The sequence below is a fragment of the Podospora pseudoanserina genome, chromosome 3, assembly GCF_035222485.1.
Source record: "Podospora pseudoanserina strain CBS 124.78 chromosome 3, whole genome shotgun sequence".
Classification (NCBI taxonomy): Eukaryota; Fungi; Ascomycota; class Sordariomycetes; order Sordariales; family Podosporaceae; genus Podospora; species Podospora pseudoanserina.
Genome location: NC_085922.1, coordinates 32543 through 51794, shown reverse-complemented (window position 1 = coordinate 51794; position 19252 = coordinate 32543). Strand labels below are relative to the sequence as shown.

General features: G+C 54.6%; 9 protein-coding genes and 1 non-coding gene across 10 annotated transcripts; 4 read left to right on the top strand and 6 right to left on the bottom strand.

The window, feature by feature from the left end:
* Positions 1 to 431: 431 nt before the first annotated feature.
* On the top strand, positions 432 to 3216 carry QC764_300150 (uncharacterized protein). The gene is made up of 2 exons (XM_062945144.1): positions 432 to 1053; positions 1190 to 3216. Exons 1-2 carry the CDS (start codon positions 945 to 947, stop codon positions 3073 to 3075), a joined length of 1995 nt encoding a protein of 664 aa, XP_062801061.1. The 5' UTR covers positions 432 to 944; the 3' UTR covers positions 3076 to 3216.
* A 44-nt stretch (positions 3217 to 3260) lies between these two features.
* Positions 3261 to 4621, top strand: QC764_300145 (uncharacterized protein; the record flags this gene model as incomplete). Its single annotated transcript, XM_062945143.1, has 2 exons — positions 3261 to 3298; positions 3379 to 4621. 2 exons carry the CDS (start codon positions 3261 to 3263, stop codon positions 4619 to 4621), a joined length of 1281 nt encoding a protein of 426 aa, XP_062801060.1.
* Positions 4622 to 4769: 148 nt separating this feature from the next.
* Positions 4770 to 4854, bottom strand: QC764_0046410. Its single transcript has one exon. It is a non-coding gene; the product is annotated as a tRNA-Gln (tRNA).
* Positions 4855 to 5000: 146 nt separating this feature from the next.
* Positions 5001 to 5324, top strand: QC764_300140 (uncharacterized protein; the record flags this gene model as incomplete). The annotated part of the gene is made up of 1 exon (XM_062945142.1): positions 5001 to 5324. One exon carries the CDS (start codon positions 5001 to 5003, stop codon positions 5322 to 5324), a length of 324 nt encoding a protein of 107 aa, XP_062801059.1.
* A 197-nt stretch (positions 5325 to 5521) lies between these two features.
* Positions 5522 to 7401, bottom strand: QC764_300130 (uncharacterized protein; the record flags this gene model as incomplete). The annotated part of the gene is made up of 2 exons (XM_062945141.1): positions 5522 to 7199; positions 7259 to 7401. 2 exons carry the CDS (start codon positions 7399 to 7401, stop codon positions 5522 to 5524), a joined length of 1821 nt encoding a protein of 606 aa, XP_062801058.1.
* Positions 7402 to 8007: 606 nt separating this feature from the next.
* QC764_300120 (uncharacterized protein) lies at positions 8008 to 9507 on the bottom strand (the record flags this gene model as incomplete). The annotated part of the gene is made up of 1 exon (XM_062945140.1): positions 8008 to 9507. One exon carries the CDS (start codon positions 9505 to 9507, stop codon positions 8008 to 8010), a length of 1500 nt encoding a protein of 499 aa, XP_062801057.1.
* A 193-nt stretch (positions 9508 to 9700) lies between these two features.
* On the bottom strand, positions 9701 to 10039 carry QC764_300110 (uncharacterized protein; the record flags this gene model as incomplete). Its single annotated transcript, XM_062945139.1, has 1 exon — positions 9701 to 10039. The coding sequence occupies one exon, from the start codon at positions 10037 to 10039 to the stop codon at positions 9701 to 9703; it is 339 nt and encodes a 112-aa protein (XP_062801056.1).
* A 2069-nt stretch (positions 10040 to 12108) lies between these two features.
* Positions 12109 to 15202, bottom strand: QC764_300100 (uncharacterized protein). The gene is made up of 2 exons (XM_062945138.1): positions 13261 to 15202; positions 12109 to 13194 (listed from the first exon to the last, which is right to left on the bottom strand). Exons 1-2 carry the CDS (start codon positions 15131 to 15133, stop codon positions 12545 to 12547), a joined length of 2523 nt encoding a protein of 840 aa, XP_062801055.1. The 5' UTR covers positions 15134 to 15202; the 3' UTR covers positions 12109 to 12544.
* A 212-nt stretch (positions 15203 to 15414) lies between these two features.
* Positions 15415 to 17803, bottom strand: GRE2_1 (methylglyoxal reductase (NADPH-dependent) gre2). The gene is made up of 2 exons (XM_062945137.1): positions 17442 to 17803; positions 15415 to 17385 (listed from the first exon to the last, which is right to left on the bottom strand). Exons 1-2 carry the CDS (start codon positions 17503 to 17505, stop codon positions 16352 to 16354), a joined length of 1098 nt encoding a protein of 365 aa, XP_062801054.1. The 5' UTR covers positions 17506 to 17803; the 3' UTR covers positions 15415 to 16351.
* A 100-nt stretch (positions 17804 to 17903) lies between these two features.
* Positions 17904 to 19235, top strand: QC764_300080 (uncharacterized protein; the record flags this gene model as incomplete). Its single annotated transcript, XM_062945136.1, has 1 exon — positions 17904 to 19235. One exon carries the CDS (start codon positions 17904 to 17906, stop codon positions 19233 to 19235), a length of 1332 nt encoding a protein of 443 aa, XP_062801053.1.
* Between the last annotated feature and the right edge of the window lie 17 nt (positions 19236 to 19252).

Here is a 19252-nt window from a genome sequence, read left to right as displayed (position 1 = left end):
CATAAGGTATTTATATCCGAATGCCCGTGTCCTTTTTACAAACGAACCCTCCTTATAGGCCCTCATTTCTGCCGGCGACGACGGTGGGGAAGATGGTTCTGGCTTTGAGAGTTCCAGAAGGGATTGTCGATTTTCGCTCCGGACCCCACAGACTCCCCTTGAACCCACTGAATCCGTGCTAAGAGAAGACCGGACGAAGCGCCGGTCCCGGCGAGCGCACAGAAGGGTAACATTTTCCCCCGCTTTCGTCTCGTTTATCCCACCTCCCACATCACCGGATGAACCTCTGCTCCCCGAAGGGCCCCGCGTTCCCCCCCAAAACAAAAAGGTCCAGAGATGCTATACCGGGGTCTAGAAACTTCAAGTCTTTTGTGTTGTCGCAGTGTACAGGTAATAAACATCATGGTAACATAACAATGCCCCTCTCCATACTACAACGTCCTTCCATCATCATATCATGCCCACGTGCCATGCGCCGCAAGACCTGTCCAGCCAATCCGGAACGGCAGGAATACAATTTCCATACCTATCCATCTTTCCACACTTGCCTGGGGTGTAAATTACCATGTCATCGGTAATGATGCCATTTCTCCCGTCACCTCAACTGGCTCTTACGAGGGCAGTCGTCGCAATTCGCTCTAGACCCCACACCGCCGCATGGCAGCCCGGGATGCTGGTCGCGGACATGTTGTGAATTGCCTGGGTCCCTGCCACCAACACCACCAGTTCATGCTAGGATTGATAAGGATTCGGCAACTGATCCGAGCAGGCTCTTCTTCTGCTGGGTATCGAGGGGGCAAACGCAATTTTGAAAGGGGGGCAGCAATCCGGCACCTCCCGGATCTGCGGGCTACATAACCTTTGCTAGATCGCAGTTCTTGGTGTCGTGAACCTCACTCCCTCCCGCTCCTCTCACCAGCATCATTGGATCAACTTTGACAACCATGATTGCTGTATCCCTCTCCCGCGCCCTGCTCCTTGCGGGTACATTTGCTCGCCTCGGTTTGGCCCAGACAGAGCCAACCATTCTCGCCGAAGACGGGTCTGTCCTTTGTATGTCCAGCCAATATTTCTTTCCCACGATGCCATGCTGCTCCAACGTGGAAGCTAGGATGCCTCAATATCACCCTATCCGCCGGGGGTGGATGTTGGTTACGCTAGGTTGCCTTGGTTGCTGACTGTATTGTAGCTGCCAACGAGACCACCGTCGCCCCGGCTGCCGAGGCCGAGGTGGTTGAAGATGCCGGTGAGGTCCTGCTGTTGACCGATGCCGTCCTCGCCAACCTTACCGCTCTTGACCTCAGCGACATCAATCTCTTCACCTTCGACGAAGACGTCTCCGGCGTAACCACCAAGAGAAGCTTCTCAAGGGGCTTCCAGGTCGGCGACTGCAAGGTGTTCCCCGGTGACCGTGCCTGGCCATCCCGTCTGAGCTGGACCGTCTTCAACCTCCTGACCGGTGGCGCCCTCATCGAGACTGTCCCCATCGGTGCCGTCTGCTACCCCAATAGCGGCGTCTACAATGCTGCCAAGTGCCAATATGTGCTTGCCAACTGGGCTCAGTCTGCTCTTCACGCGAGTGATCCCACCTCGGTCATGTCCCCCCTCTACCAGGGCGAGACGTGCATGCCCCAGAACGGCCAGACCGGCACCTGCGAGATGGGCAGCTTCCCCTCCTACTCTGTGAAGATCCGCAACGTCTATCAAGTTCAGCTTGCCGTCAACTTTGCCCGCAACCAGAACCTCCGTCTTGTCGTCCATAACACGGGCCACGACTTCCTTGGTAAGTCGACTGGCGCCGGTGCCCTCTCGATCTGGACCCACAACCTCAAGGACATCAAGTATGTCAAGTCGTTCCGCAGCCCTTCCTACAATGGCCCTGCCCTCAAGCTTGGTGCCGGTGTCCAGGTTGGTGAGCTCTATGCGGCCGCCAACAGCCTCGGTGTCACCGCTGTCGGTGGTGAGTGCCCCGGTGTTGGTGTTGCCGGTGGTTACCTTGCTGGTGGTGGCCACTCGCCCCTGAGCAGCAAGTATGGTCTTGGTTCCGACCAGGTCCTCAGTATCGATGTCGTCCTCCCCAACGGCCGCTTCGTTACTGCCACCGAGACCAAGAACACCGACCTGTTCTGGGCTCTCCGTGGCGGCGGCGGGGGCACTTTCGGTGTCGTCACCTCCATCACCGTCAAGGTCCACCCCAAGCAGAAGTTTGCTGGTTTCTCCATGACCCTCAACGCCGGCCCCGAGTCCGAGAACAGCATCGCCGTCTTCTGGCAGGCCATGTATGCCTACTGGCGCAAGTTCCCCGGCTATGCCGCCCAGGGCGTCTATGGCTACTCCACCGTCTTCCCTCTATTTACCGCCGCCGGTGGCTACAGCTGGACCTTCCACCCCTTCATGATGCCCAACATGACCCTCGCCCAGTTCAAGGTTCACGTCCAGCCTCTCCTCGATGAGTGGACTGCCATGGGTCTCGCCTTCACCCCCAACTTCTTCGAGAAGGAGAACCTCTATGATGTCTGGACCCAGTACTTCCCTGCCGAGTCCGTGGCCAACAGCAACATGCGCACCGCTTCCCGCATGTTCCCCGCCAGCGTCTGGAACAACTCGACCAACCGCGACGCCTTATTCGACGAAATGCGCGCCATTATCGAGGAGGGCTCCGCGCTCATCCAGTACAACATGAACCCCCGCCAGACCGAGGGCACTCCCAACTCGGCCGCCAACTCCCACTGGCGCGACGCCATCTGGTTCGCCATCATGGGCGCCGGCTGGGCCCCTGGCACCCCCGAGCCCGAGCTGGCCGCCACCAACAACAAGATTACCCACGACTGGATGGAGCGTCTCCGTGCCTGGGGCCCCGGTGGCTACGGCAACGAGGGCGATGTCATGGAACCCAACTTTGGCGAGGCCTTCTTCGGCACCAACTACCAGCGCCTGCTCAGCATCAAGCGGGAGGTCGACCCCAACGATCTCTTCTGGGCTCCCACTGCCGTCGGTGCCGAGAGGTGGACCATCCAGGGCCAGCCCAGCTGGTTAACCACCCAGGTCGGCAAGCTCTGCAAGATCTCCAACTAGACTTGATTTTTTGGGTGGGTTGGAGACGGGTTGCGGTGACGGTGTGCTAGTTTCTTCCTGTAATTAATTATTCTAATCCTGCATAATTTTGTGGCCGCAAATATAAGGCAGCGGTCTGTTGATGGCGACACACCTTGGGCGCTCATGGTGACAGTACACGCAGTTTCGTTTCCAGTCATGTCTTGATGTCGAACCTTGCGGGGCAGAATGCGGTGGGGGTCCGGTGAAGCCTAAACCTCCAGCACCGGTGTGCATCTTTTGTAGGCAGGCACTTGCACCTTGTTCACCTTCCCTTGCGGGCAGCGGCAGCGGTGACGCTTTTGCCCGGTTGTTTGGGTCCCGCATTGAGATGCTGATACCCTTGAGACCCATCCCCCATCAGCCCGGCATCATGAAGCGACTCCAGGACGACGGCGGCGGCGACGGCGACGACAACGGTAAAGGCGACGGCATCCATGCCCCAACCCCACGGACACCTAGCAAGAGCAAGAGCGCCGCGAAGCGACAGCGCACACAAACCGACCCAGGTTGCTCCTCCCCCCTCACCCTCATCCCAACCACCAGTGCCCTTATCCCCAACCGACTCAAAATGAAACCAAAAGCAACCTCCAAACTCACCCCCTCTGCCATCATGGGCCTCCCTACCGTCGCCTCCCAGCTGCCCATCCAAGACTGTCGCACAATCCTCAGCACCGTCCTCTCCGACCGTGAAGTCCGCCAGCTCATCTCCCACCTCGTCACCTCGGGCAAACCCTGCCGCCGCAAAACTGCCTCTTACCTCTCCGCCCGCTTCGACGAGCTCAACACCCCGGTCCCCGACCAAACCGTTGCCTTTGACGCGATCGTCACAGCCGTCAAATCCGCCTTCCGGCCCCTATCCCTCGACACGATATCCCCCTCCGACCTTGAAGCCATCATGACCGCCCGCGGCGTGCAGACCAACATCAGGTACATCCACGCCGCCTCCGTCTGGCCCGCTAGTTTGGGCACACGGTTGAACGCGCTGAAGGCAATACTGGAGATCAACCAACACTTGATACGGAGCAGTTTGCTGCGGGAGTTGAGACACCAAAAGGTGTTTGAGAAGGAGTGTCCCGCTCTCTCCGGGGCGGTTCTGCACATCTGTCGGGGACTCACCGGGCCGGAGAGTGTGGTGGCGTTGGGGATGCATTTTCCTAGGTATTCCGGTGTTGCCTCTGCGTCGCACAGAACAGGGAGTACTCCGGCTGTGATGGGAGGCAGTCAGAGTATTGGGGGTAGCCAGGTTTTGCTTTCACAGACGTCCAGGGGGGCAGAGGATACGCTGGAGGTGGAGATGAGGGCGCAGTCGGAATTCTTTCGGAAGCAGGACGTGTTTCCTGAGGTGGTGGAGGCGTACAAGATGTTGATCGGGAGTAAGAGGACGGGTACGGCGGTGCAAGCTGTGCCGATTGGGATAGTGGATATTGAGGAAGAGAGCGAGGAGGACGAGGAACAGGAAGAGGAAGAAAGAGACGAGGAGGGGGGTGGTGAGGGTGAGATTCCAGACACACAGGAGACTCGGTAAAGGATACCAGGTAGTGATATGTCAGGTAAAGAGTAATCGTTGCGGCTTCTTCAATGTCGAAGTGGCGATCCAGAAAACATGCATGACAATTGTTTAGTGTGGATAGCAAAGGGTCACATTCCTTCTGGACTGGACAGATACAACCGTCGGTTGTGTAGTGTAGCGGTTATCACTCCGGATTCTGATAGCATCGGACAATTCCGGCAACCCCGGTTCGATTCCGGGCACGACCTTCACTTTTGCATTTGCATTTTACCCAGAACAACCAACCCTCTCTGCTGTGGAGCTTCATTTTTTTCCATCCCTGCTCAAAATTCATTATCTTATCATCAAGATCAATCGCCGACCTCCGGTCTCGAGCGTCACAAAATGCCTGACGATGGGTTCGGCCCGCGCCCACAGAGTGGGATTTACAGCAGTATGGACGGACGTCATGGGCTGCGGGGGTGGAGGTGGTTGTTCAATTATTGATGGGATTATTACTCTGCCGGGGAGACCGAGGTGTGGTTCTGATAGAAGGGGAGAGAAGGATGGCGGTGGAAGAGGAAGAGGGTGTCACCCGAAAAGAGGGGACAGCAAGAAAATACATCGTCGCTGTCGTGGGGCTTTGCAAGAAAGGTGTTGGGATCGCGGTAGTGGTCGGGGTTGTGATGCTGTGGAATACGTTGCTCGCGCTGTTTCTCAAATCATACCCGAGAAATGAGTATACTGTGCAGCAGTGCTGTGTCGGTGGTGGGGATTGTTTCGACGCTGTTCTTTGCGACGTTGGATGGATTTTCTAAGGGGAGGGATTATCTAGTAGTGAACATGGCGAGGAGGGAACTGGAAACGAACTATAATACTTGAGAAGATCAATGACAATCTAACCACCTGCTATCACATCACATATTAGAAGCTAACCTATCGCTTTTTTGACGTTCCCCAAAAGTCCCACCCACCCTGAGGAAAACCACGCTCAATCTCGGCGATGAGCTGGGCGTTCCCGGTCTCACTTGAAGGTTCCGATCCAGTGCCGACGACGGCCTTTGCCTTCTTTTTCGTGAACTTTGTCGATGGAAACGCCCAGGGGTTGTCCTCCATCGATGGCTTCGATTTTGGTCCTGCAGCCGGTTCCATCAGGGGGATTGGCTCAATCTCCCGCATCACGGGTTCAGTCTCTGGGCGAACCACAGCCTTCTTCTTCCCCTTCTTCGCCTCCTTTTTCCTGTCGTTATTGGCGATATCAAGAGAGTCTCGCGGAATATCTTCGACAATGGGCTGTGGTTCTGGCACAGGCGTCTGTTCGGGCTTTGGTTCGGGCTCTGGTTCCGCCACCACCACCACCGCCGCCGCCGCCGCCGCATCGATCTGGGCATTCCTCGCAATGGTCTTACTACTTGTGCCCGCAAAATCCCAGCCATCATCCTCCGCCTGGACTGGAGCGGGCTCTGCCACAACGACCTCAGGCACCACCTCAGGTGAAACCTCCTCTTCAACCACTGGGTCAGAAACAGCTCGATGGTTTTCCTCACGACATTTGACCGTGCACATCCTGCACTTGCATGACACACATGAGGGTCTGGTGCACCTTCCGCACTCCTCGCACTTCCAGCGCGCCTTGGTCGACTTGTGTTTGCACTTCTTCAGTTTGATCCCTGTTGTCGTGGCGCCGCTGCTGTTGCCGTTGTGGTCCGATACTTGCGCCTCAAGCTCTGGCTCAGGCACGGGAGTAACATTCGGCACTGTCGGCTCTTCAGTCGCATGTAATGCCTCAGGTGCAATCTCGTAAACCGACTTATCGAGCAATGGATTGGCATGTGTTATTGAGACCTCGACGGCCACCTCGGTAGGTAGCAAAGCAGGCGGTGCCGTGGGGGCAGATGTGGTTTGGCTGTCCTCTTTGCTACAGACAACAGCTTTATCCTCAACCACAGTCCGCAGCGATGGGCACTCAACCTCCTCAAAAGACCCGTCACTAGATGGTGTGCAAGGTCTCTTCAACGCTGCAGCCTGTTGGGCCAGAGCCTCAGTCTTGTCCCGATAGGTCTCGAGCATGCCTTTCAAGACCAGCTTGATGATAGAGGACTCATCAGCAAAGTTGGTATCCAGCCTGGCCAGCAGAGCAGCGTCCGGCTTGTCAAAATCGGCCTTGATGCGGGATTTGATATGCTGCTGGAACCAAGTGTCGTTGCTGTCAGGCACGGGATACACTCTCTTGGCGACATCGATGACAGTAAAGATGTCCAGCCTGGCTGCGTCTTGCTCAATGTGGATCTGAGCGAGAGCCTCGAGACTGCAGAGTTCGTATTTCCTGGCGGCCAGGTAGACCTCGAGGGCTGTTTCCAATCTGGCAATATCCTCGAGGCCGCCGCCATCAGGACCGAACCATGCCAGCTCCGTCCAGCGGCCGCTGTAGAGGTGGGCAACCAGGATCTGGCCAGCAGCGTAAGAAACCTCTGGAAGGCTGATGGTTTCGGGGAAGGAATCGTGACGAGTGATGAGTGAGACCAGCTTGGGGCTCTGGATGAGGAACTCTCGATGTGCAGTCAAGCACATGCCATTTCGAAACTTCAGGCTGGTGAGGGGGCTGCTGAATGGCCTGGTTCGTGTTAAATCTGAACCTTGGCTGGGAGGAATGGAGCAAATAGTGGCACATACGAGAATGAGTAGTTGTCCGACACTACAGCTTCGCTGTAGCTCGTGCTATGCAGATATCGTTTCTCGACCGTAGAGGTAGACATGATGGCGGTGTTGGAGACCGCGGCGAGGGTGCTAACACCTCGAGACGTCACAACAAGCATGTATGTTTGAGGTGGAGATGCCCCCCGAAACTCCAAAACGGTGCAATGTATGTACTCGGATGCAAACGATATAAGTAGTTGATGGAGTCAAACTGAAGCATGCCACTTGGGCAGCCAGCAGCCGTTGTTGTTTGTTTGGGTCTTTCTTGGGCTATCAAGGCTTTCAAGCTGCACATCTATACGCTTGACAAGCATTTTCAACGACCGCCAGCTACCATACAGGCTCGAACCCTTGCCAGCAAGACCGAGTGAAAACGCTGTTCGGCATTGAACAAGCCGGCTCCGCCAGCTTGCGCGTTCCATGTCTCCATTCTGGTGCCCAACTCATGTTAGGCTTGGCAGGTACGACCGTCAGGACGGCCGCCACGACAATCCATAACGCCGCTCTCTTGGCCCAATCAGCGAGCAGCCTCCTGCACCAGTCCAGTCAAGCTGCGTATCGTGGCAGATGGGCAAGGCGTGCAAGGCGGTTAAAACCAACGTGGGCAATGCGCACCAAGTTTGAAGATGCGGACGCTGAAGCGAAGTGTGCTCCAGGCCAGTCGTTTTTGTCGTTTGTGTTCGAGTCCGGAGCGCATGCTGGCCCTCCGATACTCACCTCCTGCTTTACTCGCTGGGCTCAACATCATATTCCACCTCTGTCCGAATCACGTACTTGGCCCCCTTCCTCACTCCAGTTCCCTCATGTAGCAACGCTCCTCTGGGATCTCCGTGAGGAAACAAGGCAACATTGCCCATCACGGGCCGGATGGGGTAGGCATTGAGCACGCCCTCTCGCGCTGCCGGCACAAAGTAGGTAGTTTCTCCGCCCTCGAACTCGTCGTTCAGGTATATCAAGAAGGTAAACAGCGAGCTTTGCTTCTTTCCGGGGGGCGAGGCATCATAGACGTAGGTGTCGTCGGGGAGGACATCGGAAGGAGGCCAAGCGCCATCAATGTGCGCGCGATACTCGGCGCCTGGGACGTAGCGATACACTCGGAAACGACGGTTGAGCCCACGTGCTAGGCGTCCGTTCACCGAGGCCGGAACATGGGGCGCCACGCGTGACCAGAGAGTGTCGTGGAAAAGTTTGTCTGCAACCCAGTAGAAGTTGTGCGCCAGAATGCTCACATCACCGTCTTCCCGCATCGGGGCATCGGGGAGAAAGTTGACCGTCTCACCAGCCGCGATTATGGCCTTGCATTCTTCGGGAGAAAGGACGTTTCGAATTACACCAAGACCAGGGACAACTGGGTGAGGTTGGTATGTGGCAGGGGCCCTTTCGGTGGCAAGAGGTATGGTGTTCGGAGCTGTGGTGTAGAGCAAGGCATCATGGTGATTGGGAGGCTTGCGAAGGGGACCTGGTGTTGTCTCAATGACCCGGAGACCGGTGGCCAATGTAGGCGGCGCCGACTCGAAGATTGTTTTGTCCAGCACCGAGGCGTATACCTGTTCCGAGGGTGTGGAGGGACGGAGGTCCCAGATCTCTTGGAGAGCAATGCCCGGATTGCACGAGATTGGCACGGCGTTTGGATTGGTATCGACGGGACCGGTGACACGGAGGATGGCGTCGATGACCCGCAGGCGTTGCTCGTCCCGTTCGCTGCGCCGGATAGCCGTGCCATCGCCACCACCGGGTATCGTAGACAGGCCGCTGATGATGTCCAGATCTCGCACCCATCGACATAGGGCACCAAGCTTTGGCTCTTGCTCCCGGATCCTCATCTCGGCAAGCAGGATCCTCACATCTGTGTATCGCTCATCGGCGAGGGCTGCTGTGATGCGGGCCGTCAGGCTGGCGTTCACTCCAGCATCGATGGCCGAGGCCTGGCGGAAATCGTAGACGGCGACACGCAGGTCCTTGCATTGCTTGGACTTGATCAGGTTCGGGTACTGGGCAATCGTCTTGAGGGTGTCGATGGCCATATCGAGTTCCTCGTGCGAGATGACTGTCTGCAAGGTCCTGGGCTCGAGCGCCGAGCCGGGAGATGGGCCGTCACCGTCGCTGTCGGGGGGTGTTGTCCGGGCTGTCGCCGCCGCTACTGCCGCTGTCTTTGCAACCTTGTTCGGCCCCTCGGCCTGTGCATTCTGCTTTCTCTTCTTTGCCTTGTTCGCGCTCTTGGCCATGGTCGATTACTTGCTGGCTGGGGATTTGGCAGAGGAGTCAGGACACCAGCTCCCCAAAAATAATTAGGTCCCAACATCACAGGGCGCATCTTGCTTGCCCCGCGCACATCGAGCGGGAAGTGTGGAGTCAGCTTGGCATCATTGGCCAATCATTTCTAACTAGGTAAGCTGCGGGTACACAGTGCCCCAACCCTCACCACACTCCTCCATTGACAGGTTCATCAAGAGGCGCTTTGGGCAACTCTACTCCCTTGAAATCCCAGTACTTGATCTTGAGATCCTTCAGATCTTCCATCGGCGAACCATCCGCCCTCTCATCCAACGTCAGCACATTTACCCTAAACGTGCGCACCTCGACCCCCTCAAACACCCCATGCACCCTGTTGTAGAGAGTGATGCTGCACTTGGGGCAGAAGAACCACCTCACCCGCTCTGTGTCGAATGCGTACATGCCGAGATCTTTCTCTGCTGGTGTCAGGAGGGTAAATGTCGACGACCCGTCGTCCCCGGGGTCTGTGAGCATGGTGCCCATTTTGAGGCAGACGCGACAGTTGCATCTGGTGGCGTTTGCTCCATGGAGAGACGGAGGTGGTTTACTGAAGTCTAGCCGGATGGTGTACTTGGCAAAGCCGCAGTGACATGAGCCCCTGTAAAGGGTTCCTTCAGTTTCGACAGCGTTGGACATGTTTAAACGAGGGATGTTGTAAGTTGTGTGAGACGGGTTTGAGCTGAGCTTGCCATATAGATATATATACTCAACGTGGAACCGTTGAGCCTCCATTCAGATGGTGATAAGTGTCATACCTGCAAGTTCGGACCCGGCGCTTTGCCGGGGTTACACTACCATGACGGTCGATAGTCCTACGAGTCCGAACATGTCCGGCCCCATCGAATCAGAGACGGGCATGAGCCATGATGACCGGTAGATGTTTCTAGAACATATGCATCTATTTATTAGGCCTGGAAGATGTTGAGTCCTAGCACTTGTTGAACATGGGTGCCTGGAAGAAGCCTGTGCAATGCAGGTTGGCTAGAGCTCCATCTTGGATGGCTCTGATGGCATTGCCAGCCCCTTTATGACTCCACCTCCTGTGTCAACAACAAGTACCGGCTAGCTACATGTGTAACAAAGTTGTAACGCCAGCATGAACAGCCTGTATAGGCTTTTGTTTGCCTTTGTTCTTACGTTATGATCACCTCTACTGTCTAGTTTACGCTATGTTTTGCTACAAAAGCACCAAGTAAGTTTGAAACTTATACCACCAATACGTAGTGATGTTCACCCACTGCCTATACGAAAGTTGAAATGTAGAGTCACTCGGAGGATTCGGAGGTAACACAGCAGCACAATAACTATCAGACATATCTATCCGTGCCAAAAAAATAAATCGTTTACTGTTATCGATTTATGCTACGGCTATCTGCTGGATATGCTCTCATCAGTCGAGTTTCTGCCCAGCATAACAGTGAAGCTGCTATCCAAATACCTCTCACACCTCGCCGCTAACGACAACATCACCAAACAGGTCTCCCCTTCCCAAGCTCACCTGCCCATATAATCACCTTTTCTGGAGCATATGTCAACAACTCAAAATGGCTCAACCTCAGTAAGCACCTCCGATCCCTCTGTTTTCTCCGTTTCGAGACGTTCCCGTTTCAACAGAACTGCGTAGCTAACTTCAGATCAACAGGCAAAACTTGGAACCTACAGGTACTTGAACAATTTGCTACAGACCCTGCGATTCCGTTGCTCGATACTAACTAGCTGGTTATGTAGCATCAACGACGCGGTCGAATCACCAATGTAAAAATAGAAAAGAATAGCCTTACTGCGGGTAAGTCACCTTTCTAGGGGGTGTTGACTGGTGAGCTATCACATTATTTTTTCGGGGCTTCTATTTCTCATGGTAGAATTAGTTGTTTTTCTTGGCATTTATGGTGTATGACCTGCGGACTATAAAGCCGTGACAGTGTAAGAGCGTAAACCTAATGGTGTTGTTCAATGTTGGAGGCCGTGGACCACACCGAGAGGAGGCGTGTCTTATGCTGTTCACCAGGATTGTTTACCAACTATTAATAGATAGTGGCTTGAAGATCCCACTGCTTGGTAGCCTTGTTCCTTCCTGAGATAAATGGCATTGTCTTTCACCCAAGCACATGTGTAATTGAATGGATCAAAATGGAGTGTTGGCAGCCCCCGTTTTGAATAGCACGCCCGGACGGACGGTCAAGAGCAATTGATCCTCTAGAGAAACAACACTGAGGAAACCGAGTGTTCCCCCGTTTTGCTCCGCTGTACTCTTTTAACCTCAGTCGTCTCCATTTTTGCTAGCTTCTTGAATTCTTATGCCACCATCGAAAGTTGTCCCTTTCTGGGATAACTCCATGTGTATTTCATGCATAACCATGCAATGCAGGTCATATAGAGCTGGGCCATGTACCCCAAGTTGATCGACAACAGAACTAAATGTCGTTGATGAGAGGCATGGTAGATCAGATTTGCCGGCGAACTTCTATGAAATCTCGCTTTCACGTTCATATAAATGGCAAACTAACAGCATATTCTTGCCACAAGCTTGATCAGAAAAATCAGAGAATAATGGACAGCAGCATTAGATGATATTTTAATATCGTGACAATTCCCCAGTCAACCTTCTTCCATCCGATCACTTGATCCTTTTTCAACCCAGACTATAGGTACCAACACTAATAAATGACTATCCGCTTCGACATGTAGAATCCAGGTGTTCATTGGGCTCATCCATTCCCGGAAATAACAAAGAAAACGCCGCAAAATGATGATTGTGTGAAGATGATGATAGATGTGATGTGTAGGCAAACCCCTCCGACGCTTGAAAGACCAAAATGCAGTAAAAATGGCAAAAGAGCAAGAAAGCAAAAGGGGTATCTCAACCAACGCGCGTGCCAGTTTCTCCGTTCACATCTCCTGTCCGTCCACATCCTACCTACCTAGGCCATGATGCCCACCTTGGAACCGGTGTCCCCGTAGCTTTTGAACACGCCATTATATCTCCCTCTATCCCTTCCATTGCATGATTTCCTTCGTGGTGGGCAAAAACTGGGTGTCTCTCTTGGTACCCATATTTGTAGCCTTGCCCAACGTCGCCGAATATTCTCCTCGCTTCTTAATCAAAAAAGCAAGAGCCAGCGTCGGATGGACGCTCCTTTTATTGGTTTTCTTCTTGCTGGCTGTGGGAGCACCACCAGCCACGACACTGGCGTCGGTGTCCTGATGGAACAGTGCCCGTGAGACTGCCGAGGCAAAATGCCGTGAATCTGCCTCTGTGACGTTTCCCGTCGTTTGCAGCAAGACCTCGGCAAATATGGCGAGTAGGTGCTTGACGAGATTGCGGGACGCGGTTGGCAGACGGCTGAGGGCTTCGGTCCAAAAGTCGAGTCCGGTTTCGACCCGTGGACAAGGCGGCTCGATGGCTCCCTCTTGGCGGGCCAGCAACACCCAACACCTTACAACTGATGACGTGATGAGAGGTTTGGGCAGTTCCTCAAGGTATAACAGAATCAAACGCGCGGCATCGTGGACCGTGTAGTCGGTACCTTCAAACTGGAAATTCTCGCCGTAAGTCGGTCCTGTGTTGAAGATTTCTTTGAGCTGTGCCACGTTGAAGGCGTTGCCGGGAGAGCAAAAAGCTCTGCCGGCTTTGTTGCCTGCAAAGCATCCAATGTCAGTGTTATTCAGTCCTCGCAACGCAAAAGGTAGGAAAGATATGGTACCCTCTTTGCGAATGAACTCGCAGCACTTGTAAACGCCTAGCGGATATGTCCGGTACGATGACCCCCTTCCCCGATGTGACACCCGAATCTTCATGGGTGCCAGTTTGATGCTCGAATTCAAATCAACACCAAACACGGTCCCCTGCTTCTCGGGCTGCGAATCACTTGTCAACCACGGAATTCTGCCAAAGAACCGAGGGTTGGTCGTCGAGGTGATCTCGGTGCGACTGTGAATGGTAGGCAGCGATGATCCAGTCGGCGGGGGCGGCATGTCGACGCAGTTGTCGTCGTCCTGTCTTGGTGCTGGAGCACTGAGCTCGTACGGAGTCAGCGACCGTTTTTCCAAAGGCTCCTCCTGCACTACCGAGTGTCGTCCGCGCATGCGCGAGAGGAGGGTTACCGACTTTCGTGAGCTCTTGATGCTGGGGCGCCACTCGCTCGACCCGGTGCTACCGGCCGATGAACTTATGCTCCATGCTTGGGGTTGGTAGGCCCTTGAATCTACCCTCCCAAACCGATCTATGCTGGATTCTCCGCCAGCGGCTCCACCAAAAGAGGCCTCTGTCGGAGTGAGCATAGACACGCCGTCGGTGTTGACGTCGTCTTCTTCTTCAATAATACCGAGACCGTCTGATACGTCCGAGACCATGGTCTTGATGGACATCTTTCTGGACTGCTGCTGCTGTTCCATGGAGTGCTGAAAATCCGCCTCGAGGGCGAGTGGAGCGAAGGGACCAAACTCGAGATCAGGGGAAGCAGTCTGGCTAAGAGGTTGGAAGATGTCGTTGACCACGCTGGGGGTGACGGGCCCGGATGGCAGCGGGCTGGGTTCGGTGTGAAGATGGTCCTCGTCCGGATCAAGTATCAACTCTGGTATGTCACATGGATGCGAGAACGGGAAGGTTGATATCCTGCAAGACATCTGGGGATGTGATGATGATGAGGTAGGGGTTGTATTGAAAGGTGTTGGCGGCAATTCCTTGTCCCAGTTCTGTGGGGGCAGCGGTGGGTTCTCCATGGTCTCTACCCTGTGCTGGCGATAACGGGCACAGATATTGGTGCTCTTGGCTGGTTGGGTGGTGAAGGTGCTATCGGAATCGGTAGCATCCAGGTTGTCGTCACGGTCGTTGCCGTCCTCCAGGTTGACATCAATATCACGTCTGTGGGGGCCCAGGGCTGTCTTGCTCCAGGTGCTGTCGTCGGCGAAGCGCATCAGTTTGCGGAAATCAACATGATGACGGGTCAGAGGAGTGAGAGAGCCAGAGTCAGAGGCAGAGTCAAAATTGGAATCTGAGCGGGCATCAGCACCGGGCTCGTTATGATGATCTGGTTGCGTTCTCGGTTGCCGTCTCGCCTCCTGTTCCTGTTCCCCACCCCAAGTGAGCAGGGCCGCTGCCAGTTGTTCGCCCAATCCGTGATCCAGGATGTCACTCATGGCTGCAACGTCGTAATTTCCGCCGCTTTCCAACATTACAACCCGATGACATCCGGCAGTGGAGGAGGAGGAGGAGGAGTAGGAGGATGGATGGATGGATGGATGAATGAATGGGTGGTGCTCCGGCGTACAGGGTGGACCGGACAGACGACGGTTTTCTATATGAGAGGCGCAAGTGATCCTACTAGACACCTCGCCAAACCGCATGCAGCATATATCCCCCCTCTCGGTGCTCTGACACGCGGCGCACGCCGTCGAAAAGTTGCGTGCCACCGAAGGGTCCGTGCCGCCGTACTCGGGGGTGCGCAGGTGCTTGGCCCTGAGGCCATCGACAAGAACCAAGAACAAGGCAGAGGAGGAACTTTGGCACAGGAAACTAGTTGATGATGGAAAAGGACATGCGTACGCATCAACTTCTTCATCTATCCTAGCAGGCATAAAACCGAGGTGGGGTTTCAAAAGACAAGCTTCCAACGGCTCTGGGTCTGGTCAGGGCCACAGTTTTTACAAAACTGGCGGGATCCCTGGCTTTGTTTTCTTTCGTTTGGTTTTGACCTGTCTCCTCCCCTCCCCCACCTTCCAACGCACAGCGGGGGAGGTGTCGGAGATATCCACCCAGCTAGACTTGTTTCAGGTTCCACCCCCATCACATCGTTGTTGCATCCCCTCGCTTTATCCGTAGGCGAGGCGCCTCGAATGCCAATATCGGCAGGCCGTTTCTTAGCAGAGGGCTTCTTTGTCGTCCATCCTCATCTCAGGCCCATATATAATACCATCCGATAGCTACAATATCCCACACTCACCATCGCCCAGATGTCAACTTGGTTCGCCCAAGGTACCTTGTCTAGGTAGGCGCGGTACCGTCAATGGCCCAACCGAGCTGGCATCTTGTCTCCGCATCTTAATTACCACTTGCACGCAGATGCCAGCCTACGGCGCAGCATGTGCACTGCACTCGACCGCACACCACCATCCCGTCCCCCACTTGGGAAACCTGGAATACCGTCATCTGGAAGCGAACTGGGCCGCTCCGTATGGCCAACTTTGCGGCAAGGCAACCTGTTTTGATATCACTTTCAACATACATGTTCCAGACATTCAAGTCGATCATGATCCTCTTCGGACTCGCCGCTCGTCAGAACCAACATCATCACTAGGGTGGTTTGTGTGCAGCTGCAGTATCACTCAACAGTCAACTGACGGAGATCGTCCAGTTGTTCGTCTGTGCGACCACCCTTTGCCGTGGTGAGGATGACACGACCGAGACAAGCTCTGAGTAGCTTAACGATGGGCCAATGCCAAATGCTCGAGCTTCCGAAGGAAGAGGAAAGGGGGTCGCACCGCCTCTGGCTTTAGGGACATGACAAGCGGTCAACTTTGGTCGCGATCAACTGTCAACCAAAGGGTATCTACCTAAGGTGTCTAGATTCCGTGCCTGATTCTGGAGTGGATCTTTGCTGAGAAAGGATTGACATTGCACCTTTTTTGTCTGTCACTGGAATCAACGGCAGATCATTTGATTTTAGGTACATGATGATGTTTTGAAGTTGAAGCTCAAGGAAAGAGAATAAGAAGACAATCGACAGGCAAACAGCTTTGGTTATCACTAGCAGGCTGGTTCAACTCTATGAACAAAAGGATCCACCTCAGATACTCCTAGTTGAAAGTCGTCCCCTTTTCAAACTCCAGCATACTCACCACGGCATCCCTCACACACTCTCTCAACCCCCTATACCGTATCCCCAACTCCTTCTCACTCCTACTCACATCAAACTTCCAGTGCTTGTCTTCCTCAAAATCATCCTCCTGCCCTTTCAGATTCGGGAGCACATCATCCCCCAGCACTCCCTTGAACTCTTCGTCCACAATCCTTGCAATCTGATAATTGGAAAAGAACCCTCCTACAGTGTAATATCTCTGTCCCGATGCCGCCAAAGCCGCCAGGTGCGCATCCGCCACGTCCCTCACGTCCACAAACGTAAACACTGGCGCCGTGGACGGGATGCACGCCGATCCATCTGGGTTTCGCCACTTGCCATGAATCAGATCCCAAATCCGGCGGTTGGAGGTGTTCACCTCTGCCGAGCTAAACTTTGCCGAATTCGCCAGCGATCGCGAGAGCGGACCAAAAGTATAGGTGTTGTTGATCGTCGCGATGGTGAACCGCGGGTTGTGCTCCTCGAGAAAAGACCAGGCAGCCTGCTCGGCGAATTTCTTGCTGGCACGGTAGGTGTGCTCTGGCTGCATGGCCTGCTCCCAGCTCACATCTGACCAGGAGGACTCATCGTAGACATCGCGGTGGTTGGGCGGGTTGAGGATAGCGGCGCTGGAGGAGGTGATGACCACGCGGGTGACCGAGGGGCAGAGGCGGTGGATGGAGTCGAGGAGGTAGGTGGTGCCCTTGATGGCGGGGTTGAGGCAGTCATTGACGGGGTCGGCAAAGGAGAGTTGATAGGGGGATGCGGTGTGGATTACGTAGGTGAAGCGGTGGTCGTGAAGGATGGGATCGAAGGCGTTTTTGGTGGAGATGTCGGGGACGATGGCGTATTGGACTTGGTTGGAGGCGCCGAAGTGAGAGAGGGATTGGAGGAGGCGATTGCCTTTTTCTTCTGAGCGGACGGTGACGACAACAGGGTGGCCGTTGGTTGCCAGGGAGTCGAGGACGTGGGAGGCCACGAAGCCAGTGCCGCCTGGTCGGATGGTCAACTCTCACATGAAACTTAACAAGAGAAGTGATCACGCTTACCGGTAAGGAGAACCTTTTCCTTTTTCAGCGTCTGAGGCTGTTGTGGGACTTTGATCAGTGTCATCTTGCTACCTTTTTCACCCTTGACAATGTCTTCGTCCTGGAAAGGATGGAAGTCAACAAACAACCGGGGTGTTTTTCTGCTTGAAGTTCAGAGCTTTCCAGCGTCCACGACTCGCAAGACGCCATCTACCTACTGCGCCAGGGATACAGCTCGGGCACCGGCCAAAAGTCCGGTGCGACGGGCTGCGTGGCTGACTGAGGTGCATTCCATCGGGACTCCGGTACATATATCCCCACCTCGTTGCCGAAAACACCTTTTACCCACCTGCCTCGTCATCCTTCCTTCCCCATATCTGGCTATTGAGCTCATCGGCTTTAGTTCTGAAGAGCAGTCTCGACGTCAACCTTGAAGCTTTGTGTTTGCCCAATCATCTGCCACACCGTCAGTAACAACCAAACATGCCCAGTGCCACTACCAAGGACGTCCGCGTCGCCATCATCGGGGCTGGTATAACCGGCATCACCCTCGGCCTCGGCCTCCGCGAACGCAAAGTCCCCTTCACCATTTACGAGCGCGCTCCTGGGTTTCGGGACATTGGCGCAGGCCTCGGCTTCAGTCCCAATGCTGAAAAGGCGATGGGGTACCTGTCCAAAGATGTTCTGAAAGCTTTCAAGAGGGTGGCAAACCCCAACGGAGAAGACTACTTCCAGTGGGTCAACGGGCATTCTGATGAGGGGGAGTTGATGTACAAGAAGTTCGTGGGCAAGGATGGGTTTCAAGGGTGCAAGAGGAGTGACATTTTGGACGCGTGGGCATCACTGCTGCCCTCTGGATCGGTCGAGTTTGGAAAGGAGCTCGAGGGAATTCGGGAAACGGACGATGGGGTGCTGGTCAGTTTTAAAGACGGGAGTAAGGTCAATGCCACTGTGGTGGTGGGTTGTGATGGAATCAGATCTCAAGTGAGGCACTACGTGCTGGGATCGACGGGGAAGAATCTAGTGAAGGCGGCGTACCCGGGATACTCGCAAAGGTTTTGCTACCGGTCGTTGGTCCCGATGGACCAGGCTGTCCAAGCGATTGGGAAGTACAAGTGCTCGACGAGGTTCATGTACAATGGGCCAGACTCTCACATCATCACATATCCCGTTGGAAACAGCTCCGTTTTAAACGTACTGGTTGTCATCTCGGATAAGAACAAGGATTGGCCAGAGGGTTTGGTGGCGCAAGGAAGACATACCTGTCAGGGGTCCAGAAAGGAGGTGATTGATGCACTTCAGGGATGGAATGAGACGGCCAGAAACATTGCTCAGCTCTTCCCGGATGAGATGGAAAAGTGGGCAATCTTCGATATGGCTGAGAACCCAGCGTCCACTTATATCAGAGGAAGGGTGTGCCTTGCTGGTGATGCGGCGCATGCCACTGGCCCTCATCTTGGTGCTGGGGGAGGGCTTGGGATAGAAGATGCATACTTCTTGGCCACATTATTGAGCCATCTCAACGACAAGCTGGAGGCGGGGTCTACTTCAGCCAAAGACGAGCGTGCAATTGTGGAGGCTGCACTGAAAAGATACAACGATGCCCGCTTTGACAGGACCCAGTGGGTTGTCCAGGCGACTCGAGAGGCCGTGGATCTTTTTCAGTGGCAGGATCAAAGAGTCGGCAACGACAAGGTCAAGTTTGGGGAAGAGATATCTGCCAAGTTTGAGAGGATTTGGAACTACGATGTTGTCGAGGAAAACGGGAGAGCAGCCAGTGGCTTTTTATGCGACATGGGCGCAGATTCAAAGTAGACACACTGCTTCTTGAG